Source organism: Nylanderia fulva, unplaced genomic scaffold (assembly GCF_048542155.1).
Source record: "Nylanderia fulva isolate GAGA-0341 unplaced genomic scaffold, ASM4854215v1 Scaffold11, whole genome shotgun sequence".
Taxonomy (NCBI): Eukaryota; Metazoa; Arthropoda; class Insecta; order Hymenoptera; family Formicidae; genus Nylanderia; species Nylanderia fulva.
In genome coordinates this window covers 3,707,955-3,730,009 of record NW_028189302.1, presented here as the reverse complement: position 1 = coordinate 3,730,009, position 22,055 = coordinate 3,707,955, and the positions used below count along the sequence as shown (strand labels likewise).

The 22,055-nt window shown below is 39.0% G+C and overlaps 3 protein-coding genes across 5 annotated transcripts; 1 reads left to right on the top strand and 2 right to left on the bottom strand.

The window, feature by feature from the left end:
- Window positions 1–247: 247 nt before the first annotated feature.
- On the bottom strand, window positions 248–3,280 carry LOC114943152 (uncharacterized). Of its 2 annotated transcripts, none has more exons than XM_029318728.2 (6): window positions 2,497–3,280; window positions 2,277–2,342; window positions 1,732–1,963; window positions 1,355–1,606; window positions 1,058–1,212; window positions 248–942 (listed from the first exon to the last, which is right to left on the bottom strand). In XM_029318728.2, the coding sequence occupies exons 1-6, from the start codon at window positions 2,692–2,694 to the stop codon at window positions 910–912; spliced, it is 936 nt and encodes a 311-aa protein (XP_029174561.1). In that variant the 5' UTR covers window positions 2,695–3,280; the 3' UTR covers window positions 248–909. The 2 variants fall into 2 exon arrangements, with proteins under 2 accessions (XP_029174561.1, XP_029174560.1); XM_029318727.2 differs by having other exon boundaries at window positions 1,355–1,612; window positions 2,497–3,274.
- An 863-nt stretch (window positions 3,281–4,143) lies between these two features.
- On the top strand, window positions 4,144–17,627 carry LOC114943151 (uncharacterized). The gene is given in 4 exon segments (XM_029318726.2): window positions 4,144–5,777; window positions 5,858–5,934; window positions 6,022–14,501; window positions 14,503–17,627. Coding segments are annotated over 4 exon segments (9,435 nt in total). The 5' UTR covers window positions 4,144–5,601; the 3' UTR covers window positions 15,205–17,627.
- Pi3K59F (phosphatidylinositol 3-kinase 59F) lies at window positions 16,256–22,019 on the bottom strand. Of its 2 annotated transcripts, XM_029318705.2 has the most exons (11): window positions 21,912–22,019; window positions 21,663–21,809; window positions 21,193–21,387; window positions 20,693–21,122; window positions 20,520–20,615; window positions 19,797–20,402; window positions 19,241–19,713; window positions 18,976–19,164; window positions 18,724–18,899; window positions 18,579–18,653; window positions 16,256–18,502 (listed from the first exon to the last, which is right to left on the bottom strand). In XM_029318705.2, the coding sequence occupies exons 2-11, from the start codon at window positions 21,761–21,763 to the stop codon at window positions 18,102–18,104; spliced, it is 2,742 nt and encodes a 913-aa protein (XP_029174538.1). In that variant the 5' UTR covers window positions 21,764–21,809; window positions 21,912–22,019; the 3' UTR covers window positions 16,256–18,101. The 2 variants fall into 2 exon arrangements, with proteins under 2 accessions (XP_029174538.1, XP_029174537.1); XM_029318704.2 differs by having other exon boundaries at window positions 21,663–22,019.
- Between the last annotated feature and the right edge of the window lie 36 nt (window positions 22,020–22,055).

The window sequence follows — 22,055 nt, the reverse complement described above, 5'->3', positions numbered from 1 at the left end:
TCTTAATTATATAATTCGAGCTTTTCATTTTCAATATAAGTATAAAGCAAAAAAATTTACAATTCGCACTGTCAAGTTCTATGATTTTATTAAAGTTTATAATTACCCTTTAATTATTAAAGTAACATGGTTTTTTTCTTATTTATTAAATTGTGTTAAATTTATTGAAAACAAATTAAATAATTATATTCTGATTGGTCATATAAAAACATGAATAAATAGAATTGATTAATGATTAAAAGTAATGTTATGTAGAAGGTATTTATTACAAAATATTTTAAGTAATATATGTGTGTGTGTGCGTGTATTCACACACTTATGTTGGTACACAGTTCGGAAGATTATACATAATAAAATATTTATTCTGGAAGTCTTGCAGATTTCGTTTAAACGTTGTGAAAATATTTCACAACATTTAATATTGCTAAATAAAAAAAACTACTTACTAACTCCTTAGCTGCAATGCACTTTAAATAAATATCTGATATATGTGAGACGAATATTATCCTATTATGTATGACTTTCAAAACTGATCAATTTTCAAAAGCACACATATACGCTGTTTGGAAATGAAAAATTACTTTTTCAGAATACACAGCTAAAGTTAAAAAAAAAAAAAAAAAAAAGCGCATGTTGCAGTCTTTTAAATGGAGACAAAAATGAAAAGTTGTTAATATGTAGGCTGTAATCTTACTTTCATAGTATACATTCGTGAAACAATCAAGCTAACAAGAGCTGTTATCTAGTTGTATCTTAATCTTACATTTAACAAGTAAATATAAAATATATTATAAGAGATCGAAATTTTTCTTTTTCTAAACGTAATGTTTCTGCAGATTGCCACTTAACCAATATGTATCATCAATTAAAATTAGATCACAATGGTACAGTTTTTTCGCAAAAAGCGAATTAGGCATTTTCATTGGCCGGCCTTTTCTTGTTCTGAAATATAACAATGCAATATTGTGCAATAATGTATTTACAAGGAAATTAGTAAAACACTACCCATATCATGTAGTTTCATATATTGAATTACATGTTATTAAACTGATCTTACAGTTTGTTTAGACGTTTTCAAGTCTGCGCTGGATGTACGAGTTTTAGATCTTTCTTGCTCCAATTGGGCATGTAAAGAAGCTACTTCGGATGTTAATTCGTCCCGTATTTCTTGTAGTTTGGCTACTTCAGCTAATACGGATGCTTTATCTTTCACTAAAAGAAAAAAGTAATTGTAAATATATATTTTCTTAATGTCAACAACATTTAATAACTTATAAAAGTACAGTATCTATATTATACAGTATCATAAAAATATAGTAATAAAAATACAATATCATGAAAAAACTATACTCACTCTCGCCATGTGATAATATTTGATATAGTTTTTTATTTCTTTCCTTAACTTGTGTTAACTCTTCTTTCAATGTGTGTACTTCGGTTCTCAACTGGCCAATTATTTCATCACGTTTTTCAATCTCTACTCTTAACTGTGCGGACGTTATATCATCATCGATTTTACTTAATCTAGCTTTCAGCATATCTTTTTCTTTCCCCTTTGTTATTTCTTCTTTTGTTTCCTTTTCCACCCTCTCAAAAAACTCTGCATCTATTTCTACCAGAATTAGAATTATTATTTATAAATACTTTTTAATTTTATTTTTTCTAATATTATTTTTTCTATGTAATTTCCAAATTATTTAACTCCTTATTCCATTATATAAATCAAATTACCTTTTGATTTATTGTCTACAGGTTCACTCGTTATTACTGTCAACACTGTTGCATTTGTTCCCATACTATTAAATTCTTCTAGAGACATAGTTGCCTTCTTCGATTTTTTACCAGATTTTTTAGTTTCTTGTTCCTTTTCATTCTTTGCTGCACTAACTAATTGTTCTTCATATGCAAGTTTTGATAATAAAATTGCTTGGTGCAATTCCTGTTCAAATGTTTCCTCGACAGCCTTAAGGAAATCATTAGACGATTTATAAGACAAAATCGTAAGTAATTATAAAATATTTTAAGTAAAGTGAAATAAAATAGATTAAGATTTATACAATTTTTCAAGTGTAATCATTTTTAACAACTTGTAAAAAAACTGATATCAACAATTTATTATCTTATTAGATAAATAATAAAGATGCTTAAGAAAGATGTCTAAAACACGCTTCAAGCATCACATTCAAGCATCACAAATTTTTGCACAACAAAATTAAGAAGTAAATAATTTGATAAATAAAAATCTTACACGATATCGTCAAAAATTCATATTTTACCATCGTATCTTTTTGCTTCCACTGTTCCCATTGCTGATCATCATTATTCATTTTTTTCTTCTTTCCCTGAAATCGAAAAAAGGAGTATTAAATTTATTAAAAAAAAAAAAAAAAAAATATTTGAAATGTTTAGATTTCCCGCCGAGACGTCACATCCGGCTGACATTTCGCCGGCTAATCAAAAACAAAAATGCAATAACAATGGACGCACGATTCATACCTTGCTCTGTTTTTTTTTGTTCGGCTGCTGCTGCTGTTGCTGCTGCTGCGGCTGTTGTTGCTTCGGCTTGTCGCCTTTACTCTTCGCGTTATTATTATTAGTCTTGCTCGTCGGCGCGCTCTTCTGCGTCTTCTTCGGCTTGAAATCGTCGTCCTCGATGCTGAGGACGGCGAATCGCGACGGCACGGCGGTCGCCATTTTTCCGTCTGACAGCAAACGAAAATGCACGTCGCGGAGTCGGACGTACCGCGACGTCGGGTTCGCGCACTTCCGGTGTCAGGCCGGAGGTGCCCTGGGGAAAATTGACAGATCGACAGCGGCGATTTTCGGCAATGACGGGCGCGTAAAAACCGGCAACGCGACCGGAAAAACTGAACGCGCGCGCCGAGCAAAATTGAACGGCGCTGTCTGTTGTTGGCGGACGTCGATGACGTATATATATATGTATACACCGGGCCGGAAGCGAACGCCGCGACGCGACCTCCGCGCCACCTTGTGGCGAGCAGCGGCACTAATTCGCCCGGCGACACAGTATGGCCAACTGATGAAAAATGTCATGCGCGATTTCGCGCCATTTTGTCAAGAATTTTGAACTTTGACCTATGCTACATAAATATAGATCAGAAGTTGTGCCACGATATTTATCGTCAAAGATCGTCATTACAAATCAAGAAGAAACTGAGGAAAACTATTTTGTTTATTATTTTATATATAAAAAAATATATATATATATATATTAAAGAAGATACACGAAAAATATATTGATTTCATATCAAAAATTTGCGGCATAAAAAATCTGAATATATTTGATTAAATTCTTGCATAATAAAAAAGTGAGAAAAAATCTCGTATCATATAGTAGGCGTGAAAAATATATAATACGTAAGATAGGAGAAATGACCTAAGAGAAAAATGTGTGTCGAGTTATAATATATATATATTATATAAATATATATATATATATATAATATAGAAAATGATATAAATAATATGGATAGTAATAGAACTTATAATATATAAAATTTAAAAAATGACAAATATGTATATATATAATCAACGTCTTATATTTTACGAATATATATATATATATATATATATATATATGTAAATGTTTTCAAGCGTATCGTAATGTGAACTTCCTAACCAAATAAGTATATTTTTAACAAACTCACGTATATATTGTACTTTGCTGTCTGATCCCCAACGAAAGTTGAACGTTCTCCTTATCGAGGCAGGGTGTATACTTTTATTTCTTTGTCACAGAAATTATGCTAATTTAATTATTGTCGTGCCCGGTCAATATATATAAATATAACACAAATGGATCTTCCGTTCTATATACCTTTGCTCCGACATCTTCGGAATTTAAAATGATGCGACGTATTAACTTTATCTAGAAAGAGAAGAAAGAAAAATATAGGAAAGTGTAGAAAGTGTAGATGAGAAACCGAGCGCAAGAGTTCATTATCATATATATATATATACATAAAAATGCGTACATATTTTTCTTTCTTCTCTTTTATATATATATATATACATAGTGTGTATATATAAATATATATATAATGGAATATTATTAAAAAATATGTATAATTCGCGACTTACTTTCCACAGAAAACGAGATCTCGTTCCTAACCAGTGTTCGCATACTTCGCTCTGAAATTAATCAAGAATTGATATTCATCGAATTTTCCGGAAGGAAATTCAGGCCGGAGGAGACAAAAAAACGAGTCGAAACTCGAAACGCGCGCGCATTATTCGCGCGCAGTTGGCAGATCTGGGCAACATACAACACGTTCGCTCGAGACAGAGAAAGAGAAGGAGGTATTCGGTCTACACTACATTCAAGGCGTACGGTCGTGTGTCGCATCTATCCACCGTGCGGGGCCCCGTTGCAAGTCGGGTAACCGAACATATACGTATGTCGTGTTGCGCGAGCGACGTAGCGCGCCTTCCGAACGTTGTTGTCGTCGAATTCGGCCTAGCCCGGTTCCGCTCAGGCCCGCTTTCTCTCGTCGCGATTGCATGCGCGCGGAGTCGCGCGTCGACGTTTCTCTGGCGGCCTCCTGGTGCTGGGTTCCGAGGTGATCGGGAGAGACCGAGCGAGGTGCCGCGAGAACGAAGTGAGTGAGAGAGAGGGAGTGGGGGAGAGATAAAGACGGATAGGGAAACGGAGAGGAGAGAGAGAGAAAGAAGAAGAAGAGCGCGCGCGCGCGCGCCTTCCACCGTCGTTGCGTTCCTGGGGAACGACGCTCCTTGCGACTCCTTCGACGCATCGTGAACACACGAATGTGTCTGTTGCGTCGTTTAGGCGGGAACGGGTCTCTCAGCGAGAATTTGTCACGAATCGCAGCGAGGGGATCCGACATCGGCAGGCGGATCTCGTCACGCGACTCGTGAGCTAACAATAAGATGCCCGACGTAGTTGCTGCCGCCTGTAGCAACATCACCACCGAGGAAGCCGGAGCACGCAATCGAGGGTGTCTCTCGTTCTTCACCAGCGCGCCGTAAGATCTACTTCAGGGTATCTGGGTATTTCTTCACACAGTTGTAGAGGAGCATGCTGAGTGTTTCAGAAGATTTGTTTGAGAGACAGTTTCAGAGAGACAGTTTTAGAGAGACAGTGCTTTACCGATGCGAGGGAATCTTGTTTCCATGGATGTACAGTAATAGTTTCTGGTGATTGTATGTGTATTTTGAAATTGCACATTCATTGACCATCTATCTACGAGTGCTTAATATGTGCTTGTTTACCTAGAAATATAACTCGGTGAAAGAAAGATAGAGAAATAATTGTGAAGGAAATAAGATAAAAAGAAGAATTTTAAAGTGAAACTGTATATGTTTTATCGAGTGTTGTAATTTTGCATTTGCTTATGTATACATATTCATATGTAGCTGTAAAGGCAACTTGTTTTTTCTTTCCAAATAAGTTATATTTTAATCATATATTAAGATCACAATGTAATAGAAACTTATTTTGTCATGTAGCATACTGATCCTGGACAATATTGCTGGTATTCCTCTAAGAATAGATTTAAGAGATTTTTTGGTATTTTACCAATGTTGATTTTATGAGAGAACTTGATCAAATATTACGCCAAGATGTGTGAGCAAACGGAAATCAATTATTTGGATGGAGATGTCGTTTGGGTTAAACTGGGAGCATGCTGGTGGCCTGGTCAAGTCACCGGATTGGATAATTTGCCAGAAGATATACAAACTGAATTTAAAAAGAAGCCATTAATTGCTGCTGTGAAATTTTTTCAAGAAGATACCTAGTAAGTTACAGGAATCTCAACTTTATTGCATAATTATACAAATTATTGAAAGCAATTACTTAAATAATTTTTTTTTTTAGTGAATTTGTAAAGAACTATCAACAGATCTACAAGTACAATTGCACACTTAAAGATGAATTTATTAAAAAAGGCTTGGGTAAGTATTTTTTATATATTAACTTTCTAAATAAATAGTCTCGATAGTCTTTTTATATATTAAACCTCGTTCAATTTTATTTAATAGATAAATACAGGACCAAAAGTAAAGATGGTACTAGTTATATGGACAAGTTCCCAGGCGATGTGGAGACAGCGGAAAAGTTAACGGGAGGTAATCCTGACATATTGAATCAAGAAAAATTTTCTCCAGAAGAGAAGCCAGATATTTCTGCTCTGTTCGGCGAGAAGAAGATTCCGAAAAAGAAGCGCGATCGCGAAGATGGACACAGGCGGAGCGATGGCTCGGACAGCATGAGAAAGATTACACACCCACGCTTTTTGCGCGGGGAGAGCGACCATGAGGTTCGCATTCGTCAACAACCCAGTAGCTTACCATCGACTCCGACTAACACAGGTTCACCGGTATATCGTTGTCATGTCTGCAATTTTACTTCCTCGCGCGTCAATGTCATTATATGTCATATAAAATGTCATCGGTCCGGCGAGGAGACGCCACCACGATCGAAGGTAAAAACGTATTCTCAATCACGTACTAGAATTTCTGATACGAGTACACCGAAACGAAAATATGTAAAGAAAGATAAGAGCCAATCGAGCAAGAAGAAGAGTGAGAGTGGCTTGGAATCAGGTAAACGAAAGCATTCAAAACAGAGTGAGAAATCTAGTAAAAAGAAGAAGACCGATCCAGAATTGCGTGAAAAATTATTGGCCGATTGGGAGGATGAATCAGACGAAGAAATTATTAATGTAAATAATTCTCTGAATAGCAGTTCGCCTATGAAGAGTCAATCAAGCGTCGACGATAAAGAATACAATGAGGAGAGTGCTGTGGAGAATAATGAAATTATAGCAGAAACAGAGAAATTACTCAAAGATACCGAAGAATTATCGTCAATGCAGATGATACAACGATTGAGTAATTTTGATAAGAAATCCGAGTCTGAAGCAGAAATTAAGAAGAGCGGTGTATCCAACGAAACATCCAATAAGTCGTCAAAAAAGGACACTTCGAGTTCGGACAATGAAAGCAAGAATGACAAAGATGACAAGAAATCACGGCTATCATGTTTCGATTTTGACGAGGATGATTTAAGCGAACCTTCGATACCACCTGTACGAAAAATTCCCAGAGTATTTGGTGAGAAAAATTTATCCTTGAAAAAAGAGATTATCAAGGAATTTGCAATGAGTCAAGCTTTGAAAAATGAAATAAAGAAAGAAGCCGAAATGTCTGAATTAGGAAGAAACATGGAATTAAAAGCTGATGAAATCATGGAAATAATACAAGGTAGTGACAATCGACAAGAGAAGAAAGAAGCCAAAGCAAATAAAAAATTTGAGGAGAATGTGCAAGATAAAACAGAAGTGAAACAACCTGAAGATAAAGAAAAAAAGACTATTCAATCAAAAAAGTCCTCCGATACTAAACCGATTGTAGAAATAGTTGAAGAAAGAGAAGATGGTAATAAAGAAGAACATTCTTTAAATGTTACAAAGCATAGTGAAAAAAAATCGAAGATTACCACAGCGGATGTACCAACAAAAAACGATGAAGAAACATTGAAGAAAGAAAGCGAAACATCGTCAGATGTTAAACATAATGATAAAGTACTTCGATCCGAGAAAACTGACTTGGAGGATGTAATCGCGGAATCTAATGATAACATATCTATGAAAGAAGCGGACGATACTTTGTCAGAACGATTCACCACGGAAACAGAGGATGAAACCGTGTCTGAATCTGCAGAAACTATGCCTGAACAAAGCGAAAATTCAGACACTGATCTATTGGACCGAGTTAAAAGCGTTGACGATGATCTCTCAGGTAATCCTATTGACCAGCCATTTATCAAAAGGGGAAGAGGACGACCACGTAAAAACGCGAAAACAACTAATAAAAATGCTAATGCAGACAAAAGCCCGAAAGTAAAAACCGGTAGGGGCAGCAAGAGATTTCGCTTGAGCGAGAGAATCGAAATCGAACGGAAGACTTCGGATTCTGATACGGATCGATCGTACAGCGGTAGAAGACGTAAACCGAACAAGAAATACTTGGAATCCGATATATATGTTCAAGATCCTGACTACAAAGCATTCAAAACAGATGATAGTCAATCTGAAAGTGAAACTAAGGTTTCCGAAAGAAATGTAAGTAAAGGCAGAAAAGGTAAAAGAGGACGTCCGAAAAATGCTGACAAGAAGAGCAGTGAACTCGTCACCCAGATGAATAAGCAAGAAATAGAAGTGTCAGATCAAACATCAACTGTTGCTGAAAACAGCGTCTCATCCATCGATATGAAACATGAAGTTTTTGATAGTCACGTTTCTAAAAAGGAAATATTTTCCAAAGGAGAAGGAAAATCTGAAGAAATAAAACGCGATGTACTCGAAGAGCGAATAAAAACTATTGTGGATGAAACAACTGTTGCAAAAATTGATGTGGATGTATCTTTGCAAGATGTAGAAATGACTGCAGTCACAAGTAAAGCGGAGGAAATAAGAATTGATTTGGACAAAACTATCAAGAAGTCCTCAGATGAGAAAGAAAAGAAAAATTCATTAAAGTTAAGTAAAAATAAAAATTTTAAAGATCAGAAAAAGCTTTCAATTCTAGAACAAGCTGAAGATAAAGTTGAAACACAGCGAGATGTTCCAAAAACAAGTGTGGATATGTTACCGCCAAAAAAATCTCAGATGAAAAAATTTGAGTCATCGCAAATAGATGTTTTTGATACGGATGTGCAGACTAATAAAACTGTCGAGGGCGAACTTGAATCTGAATGTAAAGCTATTGAATCTGAATGTAAAGCTATTGAATCTAAGGTTGAACTTAAACATCAGTCCGTATCTCAAAATGATGTTAAAGAAAAAGTAAATAAAGAGGACGAAATAGTGATAAAAACGACAGTAAGTGAGATGACAGATGAAATCGCAAAAATTTTGGACACCAAGAAAGAACAACAGGAAATTCTGAAAAATTCTGAATTACAGGAAAAATTAAATAAATCAGATGAAAAAGAGCAAGAGACGCAATCGATAAAAGTATCGCAGAATACACAAGATGTTAATCAGCTTGAATTAAAACCGCTGGAAAAATCATCCGCAGTATCAGATGACGCAGGAAATACACCAGAGAGTCCAACCAAAACGATAACCGAGCAACAATCAACTCCCAAAAAATCTCCTATGCAGACGAGATATAAAGGTAAATTTACTCCAGAAACGGGCAAAGGAAAAAAAGACAAAGATTTGTTTGCGGAAGAAAAATCAACCAATACATTTCAGGAAGCTTTCCTGAAGACTCTACATATGGATAAGAAGAAGATTGAAGGTACCGACTCACCTAAGAGTAAGAAGGAGAAGAAGACTACCAAGAAGAAAGCTGAAGAAGTTGATGTAAATATTGCAGCTATACCTGTACAAAGTCCTACAAAAATCGACGATTCGAATAAAATTTTAGGCGTTTCCGAAAATATTCTTATTGAGGGAAACGTATCGGATGTTGTGAGCAATTTGGATAATATCGAAGTGGTTATCGAGGAGAAGATAGAGATCGATAATCAAATTAAAGACGAGACAGGTACTCAGCTTGAATCATCACCCAACGAAGTTGTTACGTCTAAATCATCCGTTTCCGAAAATAATGCTAAAACTATCTCTGATGTAAAAAAATTGGACGAAATCCCGAAAACTTCTGTGTCTACATCTCTATCGTCCGATATCAGTGTCCCGGTGAAGAAGCGCGAAATGCCGCGAATAATAGAAAATGTTGCGTTGACCGAACCGATGCAAATTCTGAAATCGAACAAACTGAAAGGCACAAAGCATAAATTGGAGATGGACGTCACGAAGAAAAGCGATCAAAAGGGTGGACCGAAGGCAAAGATAATGAAGATAGAAACCCTACCTTCAAATAGTAAGGTAAAAACTGTAAAATCCAGTCCTCATATGTCTCTAACTAAGAAGCTACAAGTTTTGAAGACAGAAGAGACGGATGCGCTTCTAGAGGCGCAAAACAAGGAACAAAGCGGAACGACCACGACGCAGACCATCGTGACTACCGTACCGGTGACAGAGAAATATATACAACAGAGCTCCCAGAGTTTGGCGGACATGGAGCTGGACATTAACTCAATGCCGTTCGTCCTCAGCGAAGACGTTCTAACACCCGAGAGTATCGAGCAGATGCCAGTCGTTATATCCTCCATCATACCAGCATCAAGCTCGATTCCAGCCACGCTCTCTTTCACTCCGACTACGGGAATAATATCGCCCACTAAGCAGACTCAATTTAAGATCGCGAACGAGACCACCACCGTCACCGAAACGACATCGCCAACGAAGAAGAAGAGCGGCATGCCGGCGATATTGAAGAAGGAAAGCAAAGTGAAACCGACCATCACGAGCGTCAAGACCCTGGTGCCACCGCTCACCGGCGGTGTAAAGGGTTTGAAATTTCAGAGTGCTCAACCAATAACCGCCAAGACAGCACCGCCCCTCTTGACGCAAAAAGGTAAATACGTTGTTGTACAAACGGCGGGCACACAGCAACTACGTTATAGCGTTCAAGGCAAACCCGGTACGCAACAGAAGATCACCATTCCAACCAGCGGCAAGGCGGCGGGCAACGCGCAAGTGATTCAGCAAGGTAACAAGGTCGTCATACTTACGTCAGGTCAGTCGAAAACGGTGCCGCTGAATATTTCCAAGTCTCTAAGCGGTAAGGTACAAAGAATCATGACGAGTAAGGGCCAGTTATTATGTCCGATCAGTCCGCAGAGTAGTATAATCACTTCAAAGATCATCGCGCCGAAGACTGACACTGCTACTGTTGCCGCTTCCACTGGTTCGCCCACCACGTCAAAATTAACCACCGGTGGTCATAAGATTATTAATACGCAGGGCATAATTACGTCCAAAGGTGTACTCACTCCGATTTCAGGTACTATAACCAAAACGGCGATATTAGGTACGATATCCCAGGGAATTCTCAAGGGTGGCCTGTATACTCCGATTAATGCCTCGGCTTTGAGCGGAAAAGCCATTATCGGCTCGAAGACTACAATTACGAAAGGCAGTGCTACTCTTTTATCTCAGCAACCTCAAAATCTAGGCGGCTCGAAAGCGATCTTGACACCAGTTCCTCAAACTCTCGCTGGTAAGACTCTATTAAACACACAGGCCATCGTCAGCAGCAAAGGTACCGTCTTGACGCCGATAAGCGGACAACAGATGAAGGCTATTGCTGCTAAAAGCCCGGTGAAGGGTGGCAAAATACAATATCAGGTGCAGCAAAAGGTACAGCTGCCTACATTGCAAAAATCGCCAAAAGTCCCGATATCGGCTGCGAGCACGCAAGCGAAACAACCGTCCGGAAAATCAAGTAGCACATTGATTATACCGAATACCATCATCGGGACAGGACCTCAGAAAAGCACGTCGCACAGTAAGAAGGGCGCCAAGCAACAAGTGATGCAACCAGGAGCTACCACCATCAACATCGCTTCACCGAGCGGCGCACAGCAGACGGTAACGATGGTTGCACAGCAAGTGCAGCCAAAAGGGAAGATCACAACCGTTCAAAAGGTCATTATTCCTAAAACTGGTCGTCAGACGAAGACTCAGCAGAAGTTTGTCGTTCAGAAAGGCCAGGAATCGGTTGTATCGACGGTGCAGAATGTCCAAGCGAAGCAGACGACCACGACAACATCAGCCAATGTACCTATGACTGCCAAGACGGTCGCTCAATCGAAACAGACATCCCCTTCGAAGTCCTCCACAAAGGCCTCTTCTGCCTCGAACAAAGCGCAGAAGAATCTGCTGAATATCGCTATGAATTCGATCAGCACTGTCACAACGAACGCGAATATCGTCACGACCATGCCGTTACCTCCACTGGATCCGATCGTGCCGGAGAAGAAGGTGAAGACGGATCTTCAGGTTGCGGATACCGTTCCGCAGAAAGAGGTAGGTAAAGTCGAGAAAACTCCGAGCGAGAAAAGCAGTGGTAATGCCGGAAAAGCGGAAGAGCCGAAAGTGCAGGCCGCGCAACCACAAATCATGGCCCTGCCGACAGAAAGCGGTGATGGTACGCAAACCTACGTACTGGTCACGATTGACGAACAAGGACAGATACAGCCACTCGATAATAACACTCTTATGTCATTGGAGGGAACTACGCAGAACCCAGACGGCACGAGAACCTTGTACATAGATCCTAGTTCTCTGGGAGAGGCCGGTACCTTGGATAACATCGTTCTCCAATTTGACAACGGTGTCTTGCCGAACATTCAGACCAACGTAACAGAGGCTAGTCAAACGGCAATTATAACTGAGAGTTTTCCTACGTCGGACGTGATACAGACGTCGAATCAAGACATCCTGGCAGCCGCTCTCGCTAATACGGACTTCCAGCAGGAGATCAGCTTGCCGGAGAATCAAGCATCCGGCAGCGTCATGACCCAAACTGGTCTGACTCAGACGAGTCTGATCAATCAGACGATACTGCAATCGACCATTATACCACCCAGGGAACCGATATCATCACCGTCGGTGCTGGAGACCTCGTTGACTCTGAATCAACCGATCATGACGCCGCTCGAAGTCCCGAGCAATCTGCCAATTCAGTCGACGGACTCGACTTCTACGTCGGTGGTGTCCACTATCCCGTCATCTCTCGAGTTGCCGATCGCCATTACGAATCCTAGCATCTACATAACTGCTACGGGTGAGTCGCAGATTCAAATCCCTGGGAACTCAATGCCGGACATTGGCGAGATAATTGAGAGTCCGGCAACAGCGAGCAGCGGAGATATCGATCATACAAAGATTCCCGCGAGTACTCAATATCTGGTGATCCCAAATCTGGAAAACAACATCGCGGTGGAGACGCAAAACGTGCAGGGCGCCGAGGTCGCGATCGCACCCTCGGCCTCGTACACGGTCACCATGCCGAGCAGCAGCATAGTCCTAGAGAGTCCACAGGTACAAACCACTCCATCGATGCCGATCATCGACGATACATATACGGACAATTCGCAATTCGCCACAACGATTGTCGCCGAGCAGACGTTCGTGGACGTGCCGGTGTCGGAGATGCTGGTCTCCAAAGTGCCGACAGTCTCCGTGAAACATATACCGTTGGATGACATCGCGGACACGTCGGAGTTGATCATCTCTACGCATCAAGTACCGGCGTCTCCGCAAAAACAGATTATATCGACCGAGAAGGAGCAGAAGCCCGCGCAGGAAGTCTATTCTTCCCAAGAAGTTCCTATCACATCCGAAGAGTTGATCTTACAGCAATCAGCCAAGGAAGGTAGCGTCTCGGAGAGGAAAGGCGACGATAAGGAGGGCGACGCACCGATGACCAGTTTACCGATAATAGATGAAGCCGCCTCCGAATCTAATTCTAGGACACAACGGATGAGCTTCGAAGTGACTGATTCCAGCGAGCTCAAAACCGCCGAATCGCAGGAGACGGACGCGGTGGACAAGCAACTGAAGCAGCTAACGTTTTCCGAAGGTAAAACTAATTTAACAGATCAGCAGGTAGCAGGTACGTCGAGTCAAGCGATGGAGACTGGAGGATCGGCAGCTTCGCAAGTTCTACCAGCCGAGTCGTTGAACGCCACGAATGACGCGACCATGGAGGTGGACGAAGCTGTGGTGGAATCGGAATTGTACGCCGGCAGCACGAGCGACAAGCGAGGTACGGAAGAGGGTCAGAAGGACGAGCCGTCGTCGCAAGAGGAATCCGACAGGCGTCGTTTGCGCCGGAGCATGGAGCTGCACTTCGAGGAGGAGGAAGAGGTGGTGGCGATCGCGGAAGCTAGTCAAGAGACGCCGTCGCAGTCTCAATACGAGCAATTCAACGTATCCCTCAGCAATGACTCCGCGGATCTACCTAGTCAGTCCGCCGGCAAGCTGGAGAGCTCGTCCGGCGAGGCCACGCAATCGATCGCATACGAGTCGATGGAGACGGACGAGGAGACAGTCGTGGCGGAGCCGCCGACCCAGTCCTTCGAGCATTCGAAGATCAACGAGGCGTCCCAGTCGTACGACGAGGTTTCGACGGAGGCCAACGTCAACGCACCGACGCAATCCTTCAACGAAGTACAGAGTCAGGTGGAACGACCAAGCGCGGACGAGACGATCGATGATCAGAGCTTTCCCACGCAGAGTTACGAAGTCGATAAGGGAGAGAATCTGACAGAGGACATGGAGACCGACGCCGAGATCAGTCAGGAAGGTAATATACCGTCGCAGTCCAACGACATCGGTGCCGATGGTATCGGCACGTCGTCCGTGTCGACCAACAATTCCGGATTGAACGAGGACGAGACGGCGAGCTCGTCCTACGTCCCAGAGACGCCCGAAAATCAGGAACGCGATCAGGATCAGGAAAGCGCGATAAGCACGTCGTCTTACGAGATTCCGCCGTGCGAGGAGCTCAACATCGCCTCGTCCAGCGTGATACCCGACACGTCTGTCAGCGCGGAACACGCTAGTATCCACGACAACGGTGTCCCGGAGATCCCGACCGTCCTCGTCGTACAACTTGAATCCCGATATCACGTCGACTCATCATGTAGATTCCGTGCCTACTTCCAGTTACGAAGACCAGGTGATAGTCGAGCAGAACGTGTCGACGTCGTACGAGGTGCCCATCTCGATGCCCGGCCTGGAGGAGACCTGTTCCCAGAATTTCGTTACGGAAAGCAGCGATCATCATCGGAACGAGCCGTCCAGCTATTACGCCCATCATCAGGAAGTGACGGCAAGTTACTACGAGTCCGTGGACCAGGACGCGAACTCCCGACTGGAGGAGGATCCTCACGAGGAGCACGTGACACCTGGCGGTTACTACGAGGGCAATCCCCAGGAGGTGAGTCAGAGCTATTTCACGCCGACCGAGGAGGAGACGCCGAATTACACCAGCCATGGTATCTCGCCCGGCTACTACGATCCCAGCAGACCCGAAAGCGAGGCGAGTCAGAGTTACTACTCCACGGACGAGCTAGACGGTAAGACGGAGCAGCAGTCGTCGTCCACGTCGCCAAACATCGAGGCGTCGCAGAGCTTTTATCAGGAACGATCGGGCGAACTGAGACTGAGGCAGCAGGGCGAGGCTACACCGACCTACACCGAGGGATACCCGGTGGATTACACCCTGGAGAACTCGCCGATCGAGAGGCACGATCTCGTGGAGAGTTCGGTGCCTGCCACCAGGCCTATGGAGAGGTAATATCCTGCGGGGGATGGTAGCGAGAAGAGCAAGAGTCCCCACTTGAAATAGACTATCGGTCGTCGCTGCTTCTGCAGATGCCCTTGAACATACAGACTTTTTAGTCTATTTTCAAATGTACATATGAAACAGATTTGATTGTTAAGATAAAATTATAGTAATGTGTTAAGTAAGCGCTCTGAAAACTCTTAAGGTAAAATTTAGCTTTAGGTTTTATTGTTAGGCCCCCTACGTACAAAGAGATGCGTGTTAAAATGAAAAACAAAAAAAAGTCGCGAATATGTGTAATTTGTTTTTAGAATCCGGTACGGAGGGATTATATATACATGGTTTCATATATAATTGCATTATAATTGCGTTATAATCTTGATTTTACTGTCCTCGACGTTTGAGAAGGAAATGTATATAATCACATAAAAATTAAATTGATTATTATTTATATAGGATGTATTGTCTACGTGTCACATTTTGGAACGATAATAATAAACATCTAGCTTAGCATGTTTTAAGTAGGAATATGTCAGACTGGATTTCGTTTATATTACCATCCGAGAAAGTGACAAACATCCTGTATATAAAGAATTATATATTATTCTTTGTTTAGAGTATCGTAAAGATTTATGTCAGAGATGAGCGGTTTTCGATTTCTCCGTCAATATTTCTGTGTGTTTTACGATGGAGTAGTAGTGAGAATTACGATGGGGATTGCAGGATAAAGATTTTATTTACAAGATGATGTGAGAAATATGTCTGCGACATGATAATCAAATATGAATAATAACCGAAATGAAATATTTGTAAAATCAAGAAGGAAAGAATCCCAAGATTTTCACTGCTATTCCGTAATGTCCAGTCGTAACGTAAGCAAGTTTCATTTATAACACACTTCTAAGAAATAAAAGAGAGAGAGAGAGAGGTCATGTAATTATATATAAGAAGTACAGAACCGTAACAAATCCAATGGTGCTTCTGGCAATACACCTGACTTTTTAGTCTTTTTAAACTATCAAAATTGGTATATTCTCGTTTGTTTTGTATCCTTTTTAGTACCTTATATTCTCTGCCTGGGTTTTCCCAGTTTGCTTACACCCCCAAGTAGCAAACTCACGTCATTAAATGTAAAAATGACGTATGCTTGCTATCTGGGATCAATACAAAGAAAACAATACGTCTTATCGTATATCCATTACAATAAAACATGTATACCTTGCAATTTGGCGAAGACGCGATAATAAATAAGAACTTTCTCGTTTGAAGACTTAACTTTTTTTCGTGGATAAGTTACGCCACGCCTCGCTTTGCTCAATTGTATATGTGAACAATGTAATAATTTTTTTAAATTGTACGCGACGTTAAAATGTGCAAGGCTTTGAGCGAAACGAGGATCGTTCTCTATTAGGCTTACGTTTTAGTTCGTAGGATGAAAAGTTTATAGACAACATATATGGAAAATAAATTAAAATGTTTATTATTTCACCTATATGATGTGTCTATCTTGAGTGTTAATGAGATGATTGATGTGTAAAAGAAAAGCGCGTAGAAATTTTGTTAATAGAAAATCTGTCGTGTTTGAGATGCCTAAATTAATTCGGAATCTGTCATGTATATCTTAAATAGATTTATCTCATCAGATATAAATCCTGAAAAAGATTTCACAGTAAGTATGTAAGTAGCAGAATGTGAAGATTTTAATTACATAGAGTGGATATAATGAATGAAGATTTCTTATGTGCAATCCTCAAGCAAGACAGATTTATCAGAAAATGGCATAAGAAATATTATACTATATTCTTTATAATCTCATGTTATTTCAAAAATAAATTTGTTTTTATTTCTCGTGGCGTTTTTTTTTTTAATTATAGCCACGTATGTACATATTATACGTCGATATCGAAAGATATGATTTTTTGTGAATTATATTACACTAAATAACAGATAAAAACTCGATATAATATCGTAGAACGTAAGAAGAACCTGAGAAATCTTCAAGGATGGACTGAATTGTTAATGTTCTATAATTTTTTGATATATGTATATGCATTATATATATCAAAGTTATATTAAAATTCATATATATCTACAGTTAGCATATACTATTGTAAGATGGGAAAACATATATATATACATAACTACATTTTCTATTAAAGAAAAAATTCTGATACAAATGAGATGTGTATGTATGCTAAATATATATATATATATATATAAATATATTGCTATGTTTTGACTTCTTAAATTCATAAATGACATAAAGTGATACAGAAGAATAAACATAGTTCTCATCTGCGTTTCACATATATAACAATCTAATATTTTCAACACTAACAATATGAATCTATTTACATTTATTTCTATTGTGTGCACCACATACACGATTGTAATTAAGAATAAAATAAATATACAAGTATTTACATAACAGATTACATGTACAATGAATAAATATTGTCGTTTCTCTGCGATTAATAACCTATTACCAATTAAATTATATTTTATGAAACAAAAAGTAATAATTACAATTAAGCATACTTTTGTTAAAATTTTGAAAATAAGATAAAATACAATATTTTGTAAGTTATTTGTCTAAAATTTAATTATTTTTGCACATATTTAGGATATAATAATTATATGTATTATAAAGGAATGTTCTCTCTCTCTCTCTCTCTCTCATTAATATATCGTTATCAAACTTGATTGAAATAGTATCAGGCAATAAAAGTGATAAATTTTATCAAAGATTTATTGCCTAAAATATTTCCAAAGTACAATAAATTATATTAATATATTATAAACACGCCATGGTCGTTTTATATATAATATAGAATAATAATTCTAGCGTTTCTATGAAAAGGAACACAGTTTGCACGATTTCACTGTACATTAATGTACGTTTCGTCTCATTACTTTCTCCAATATTGCGCAAATTTATGGAGTTGCTCAACTAACACAGCCATCACCGCAGTGACAGACAGATCCAGAAGATTATGCACGTAATGCACAGCCTCTTCATCGGTTAAATCCAATCGTAATTTATCCTGGACTTTCTTCACGGCTTTATCCGGCTCCAGAGCGATATCGGGAACACTGGCATCCACCATCAACGAGAATAGATTCAATATTAAATTGGCGTGTCTGCGTAAGTGAAGGAACGCTGTGTAACATTGCTTCCGGAATTCATGATAATGTTCGGAACCGACGCCACCCATAGCTTCAACCATCTCCTTGCTGAGTTTCATCGGAGGAGGTAAAGGTTTTGGATCTCTACCTAAGATATAGCCGAAATCAATGTGAAAAAGTGTGCCTGGAAAATAACAAAAAATATTGCATAAATCGTTTAATGCATTTATCGCAAAGTTTTTTTTATTTAAAGAATATACCTGATGCCGTGAGAAGTAAATTATCCAAGTGACGATCGCCAACACCCAGTACATATGTAATTATGCAATAGCCGGCTGAAATTTTGAAATAATAATTAAATTTATTTATTATCTATTTGTTCTTTTTTAGAGTTATAATATTCACCACAACTGCGAACATAAGTGTCCATAACTTCAGGTACTACTCCGTAAGGTCCAGTTTCAGAAGGATGATGTTTTCGAAAGAAATTCAATATTGATCCCTCGTTAGCTAAAACCTCTGCGACTGTTGTGGATTCAATAAATTGCACAAAACCGTGTTTAGTACTTGTCGCAAGTACCCTGAAATAATGATTAAAAATTATGAAACAACTATTGTAACACAATATATATTACTCTTTATATAAAATTTTTTTACCTATATGGAGTCAACTTTAAATCTAAATTCTCTCTCCTTAATAATTTATCCATAAGTGCTATTGTTTGTAAAATTAGTTGATCTTGTCGTAAATCATCTCCGTGTTTAAAGATAGCTATATATTCGGTATTATCTGTTGTCAAAAATGTAAGCTTTGATGGCATAAGTGCAGATTTGAAGAGACTTGCCCTAAATAAAATTAATAAAATTTAAGTATACATAAAATATGAACATGAATAATACACCAAATAATTTGAATATGTACTTTTCTGGAATAATTCCTTTAATACAAATCTCAGGATCCAATGGGAAAGGTATTGGCTCAAAATTTGAAAAATTGATCTTGAATGCTGGATCTGGATCTGTCAATAATGCTCTCAATCTATCAGTCTTTTTCTTACGATTTCCGCTTTCTCGCGCAACAGCTTTTACCAAAGACACCAATTGATCTATAAACACCTTCTGTCGTAAGAGAAACGCTCTTCTCTTTTGCCAAATGGTGTTTCCCTGCGCTAACGTCATGGAAAACATTTTCATTACGGTGACGTACATTTCTCTAACTCGAGTATCTTGTTTGGCGCTTATCGCGGGATCAATTTGATCCTCGCACTCGATAGAAAGATACCAATAAAAATAATTAGCTAACATTGAGTTCTGACAAGCACGTGTAATTAAAAACGATGCTAAGTCCATAAGCGATTCTTGACTCGTTGATAATTGACTCTCTGATTCACTAGACTGTAAAAAAATATAATGAGAAATATGCTTTATATGAGATATGACATAAAATACATATATATTAATAGAGAAGTTTAACTCACAGTTGTAACTGGAGTAGATGTAGAATCACTACTTCTTATATCTTTATCTAATTTATCAGTTTTTTCTAATCTTTCGCTTTTTTCCAGTTTATCGGTATTCCAACTTTTTGACTCCAATTTCTCTTCCTTTTCCTTTAGCATTGCTTGATAAGCAGCCTTAATACTTTCAAAGTCTTCATATTTCAAGGCTTGCACCAATTGCAGCAAATACAACATTAAATCATCATCTGGAGCTTGATTGAGTCTGCTAATCGCGTATCTTCTAATGGCCGGATGAGTGAACGCAGGCCCTAATAGCTCTAAGGCATCCTCAGAATCAGGCGGTGCCCATAAAGCTAACATCTCCAAGGCTTGACGTTCTTCACCAGCGACTTTCCAATTTACGCATTTTACGAACTTGGTTAGTGCTTTCTTCTGGCTAGACAAATAAAATCTGTACTTCCAAATCAAATCCTGCTCTTCAGTGGAAAGTACAGTTGTCGATGGATATCCCAATATCGTATTTAAGGCGTCCCGCACAGTCGAAGTGGGTTTTAATTCACGAGTATTACCTCCGCTACGTAAACTACGTGCTAATTTATGATGTTTTGCCTCGACAAGATTCTCCTAAAAGAAAAATACATAAACTTGATCTTTTTTCTTTATTTGACGATAACTTAAAACATATATTATATGTTTCGTGTACATTACTTTATTTATATATTTTCTTTTGTAAAACCTTACTTGTAAAATCTCATAATCCGGAAGTGTTACGACATCTGGTTGTAATCTATGTTGAAAAACTTCGTCACCATCCTTTTCGTAATATACAATTGAATACTATAAAAAAAAGAAAATATAATTATATACTATTCTTTTATATATAAAAAGCATTTTTAGTTAATTATACTACATACTGGTACACCATCCATTGTTACTTCTGGAAATTCTATCATCAAATACAAATACTCTGATGCTCTTTTCTCCCTTTCATTGATTAATTCGATCTCTCTGAAAGTTAATCTATCCAGCCAATCAATTTTGTTTATTTGCCCATTTCTGTGCTTCTTAACGAGTTTTGCGAGCCTTTGCATTTGTTCTTTCCCATGATCTCTAGCTTTTCCTGGTGTAGTGGTCAAAACATTACCATCGGCTTCTACCCCGGGCCATACTCTAAGATCCAGCATGCCTTGTCGATACACTCCATGCTTGCCAAACAGTGATATAGTTGTACCACCCACTGGAAGCTGTCTGCCAGGTCCTGCACAGTCGTACAGAGTTATGCATAGCTGCGCATCACGTGGCAGATCCGTGTAGGAAATTGGTAGGTACACCCACTGGTTCCAGCTAAAGATATCATGATATAATTTAATAATAACAATAAATCATCTAAAATAAAATTAAAAATGCAACATACTTCCAGCGAGAGGTAAAGTGTTTGTAGGCTGTATGTACAGGCAGAGCCAAAGGTCTACCACCGGCCCATACTTGCAGAGACGCAGCTAGATCACCACGAATCCCACATGTCTCGTACAAACCTGAGTACTTCAGTAGAGGATCGAGAAGTAGCTCATCGTATTCAGGTCTGTGTCTCTTGCCTTCTAAGGTACCTCTATAAAATAATACAGCAATTACATGTCTGATAGACAAGTTAAACCCAAAGACGTCACATTCTGTAAAGTTACATATATAATTGGTATCAACGACGACGAGCAGATGGTCGAATACATACACATATTGTCGCCAAGTTAATTATTCTCTGATCCGATTATTTTACGCTGTGTATAATTAATCTTTGCATCACACGAAAGGAATGTTAAAGTACTTTTATCATATGATAACCTGAGGTCGGATCGAACAGTGACGTAAACAACGTCGAAAACTTACATCTTAATTTGTATCCTGGTGTCTAATGAAGAACTGTACACGTAAAAAAACTTATCGCTCGTATTCTCCATCGCGGTGACGTTAATTAAAAGACTCAACATAAATCTTCCCCATCCATCACTGTGCACCACATCCGCAGCACTGTCGCTATTTGTATTGGCATAAATGCAAGTGTGTAGATATAAATACACGCAAATGCATGCTACGTATATGTCATTCATTGAAGAGATCGCGTGTAGGACAACTTACTGAAACTGAAAATTATTTTCCAATATCGTACGAAGCTGACAATTAGTCAGCTGTTAATCGTTGACAGAACATTGCGTCCCGTGAAAATAATTATTTTAATTTCAGACGATATGCGATCTAAGGGGGGGAAGCACAATTATATTG

Bases quoted from the DNA above. Each gene is read 5' to 3' on its own strand.
- Pi3K59F (XM_029318704.2), bottom strand. From the start codon at position 21,883: ATGAATGACATATACGTAGCATGCATTTGCGTGTATTTATATCTACAC. The intron at 18,900-18,975 runs GTAAAAAAATTT...TCATTATTTCAG, and splicing joins TTAAAGTTGACTCCATATAG to GGTACTTGCGACAAGTACTA. The intron at 18,503-18,578 runs GTATATTCTTTA...GTTATTTTCCAG, and splicing joins TTTACTTCTCACGGCATCAG to GCACACTTTTTCACATTGAT.
- LOC114943152 (XM_029318727.2), bottom strand. From the start codon at position 2,694: ATGGCGACCGCCGTGCCGTCGCGATTCGCCGTCCTCAGCATCGAGGAC. The intron at 1,613-1,731 runs GTAATTTGATTT...TAATTCTGGTAG, and splicing joins TGTAGACAATAAATCAAAAG to AAATAGATGCAGAGTTTTTT. The intron at 1,213-1,354 runs GTGAGTATAGTT...TTTTTCTTTTAG, and splicing joins AATATTATCACATGGCGAGA to TGAAAGATAAAGCATCCGTA.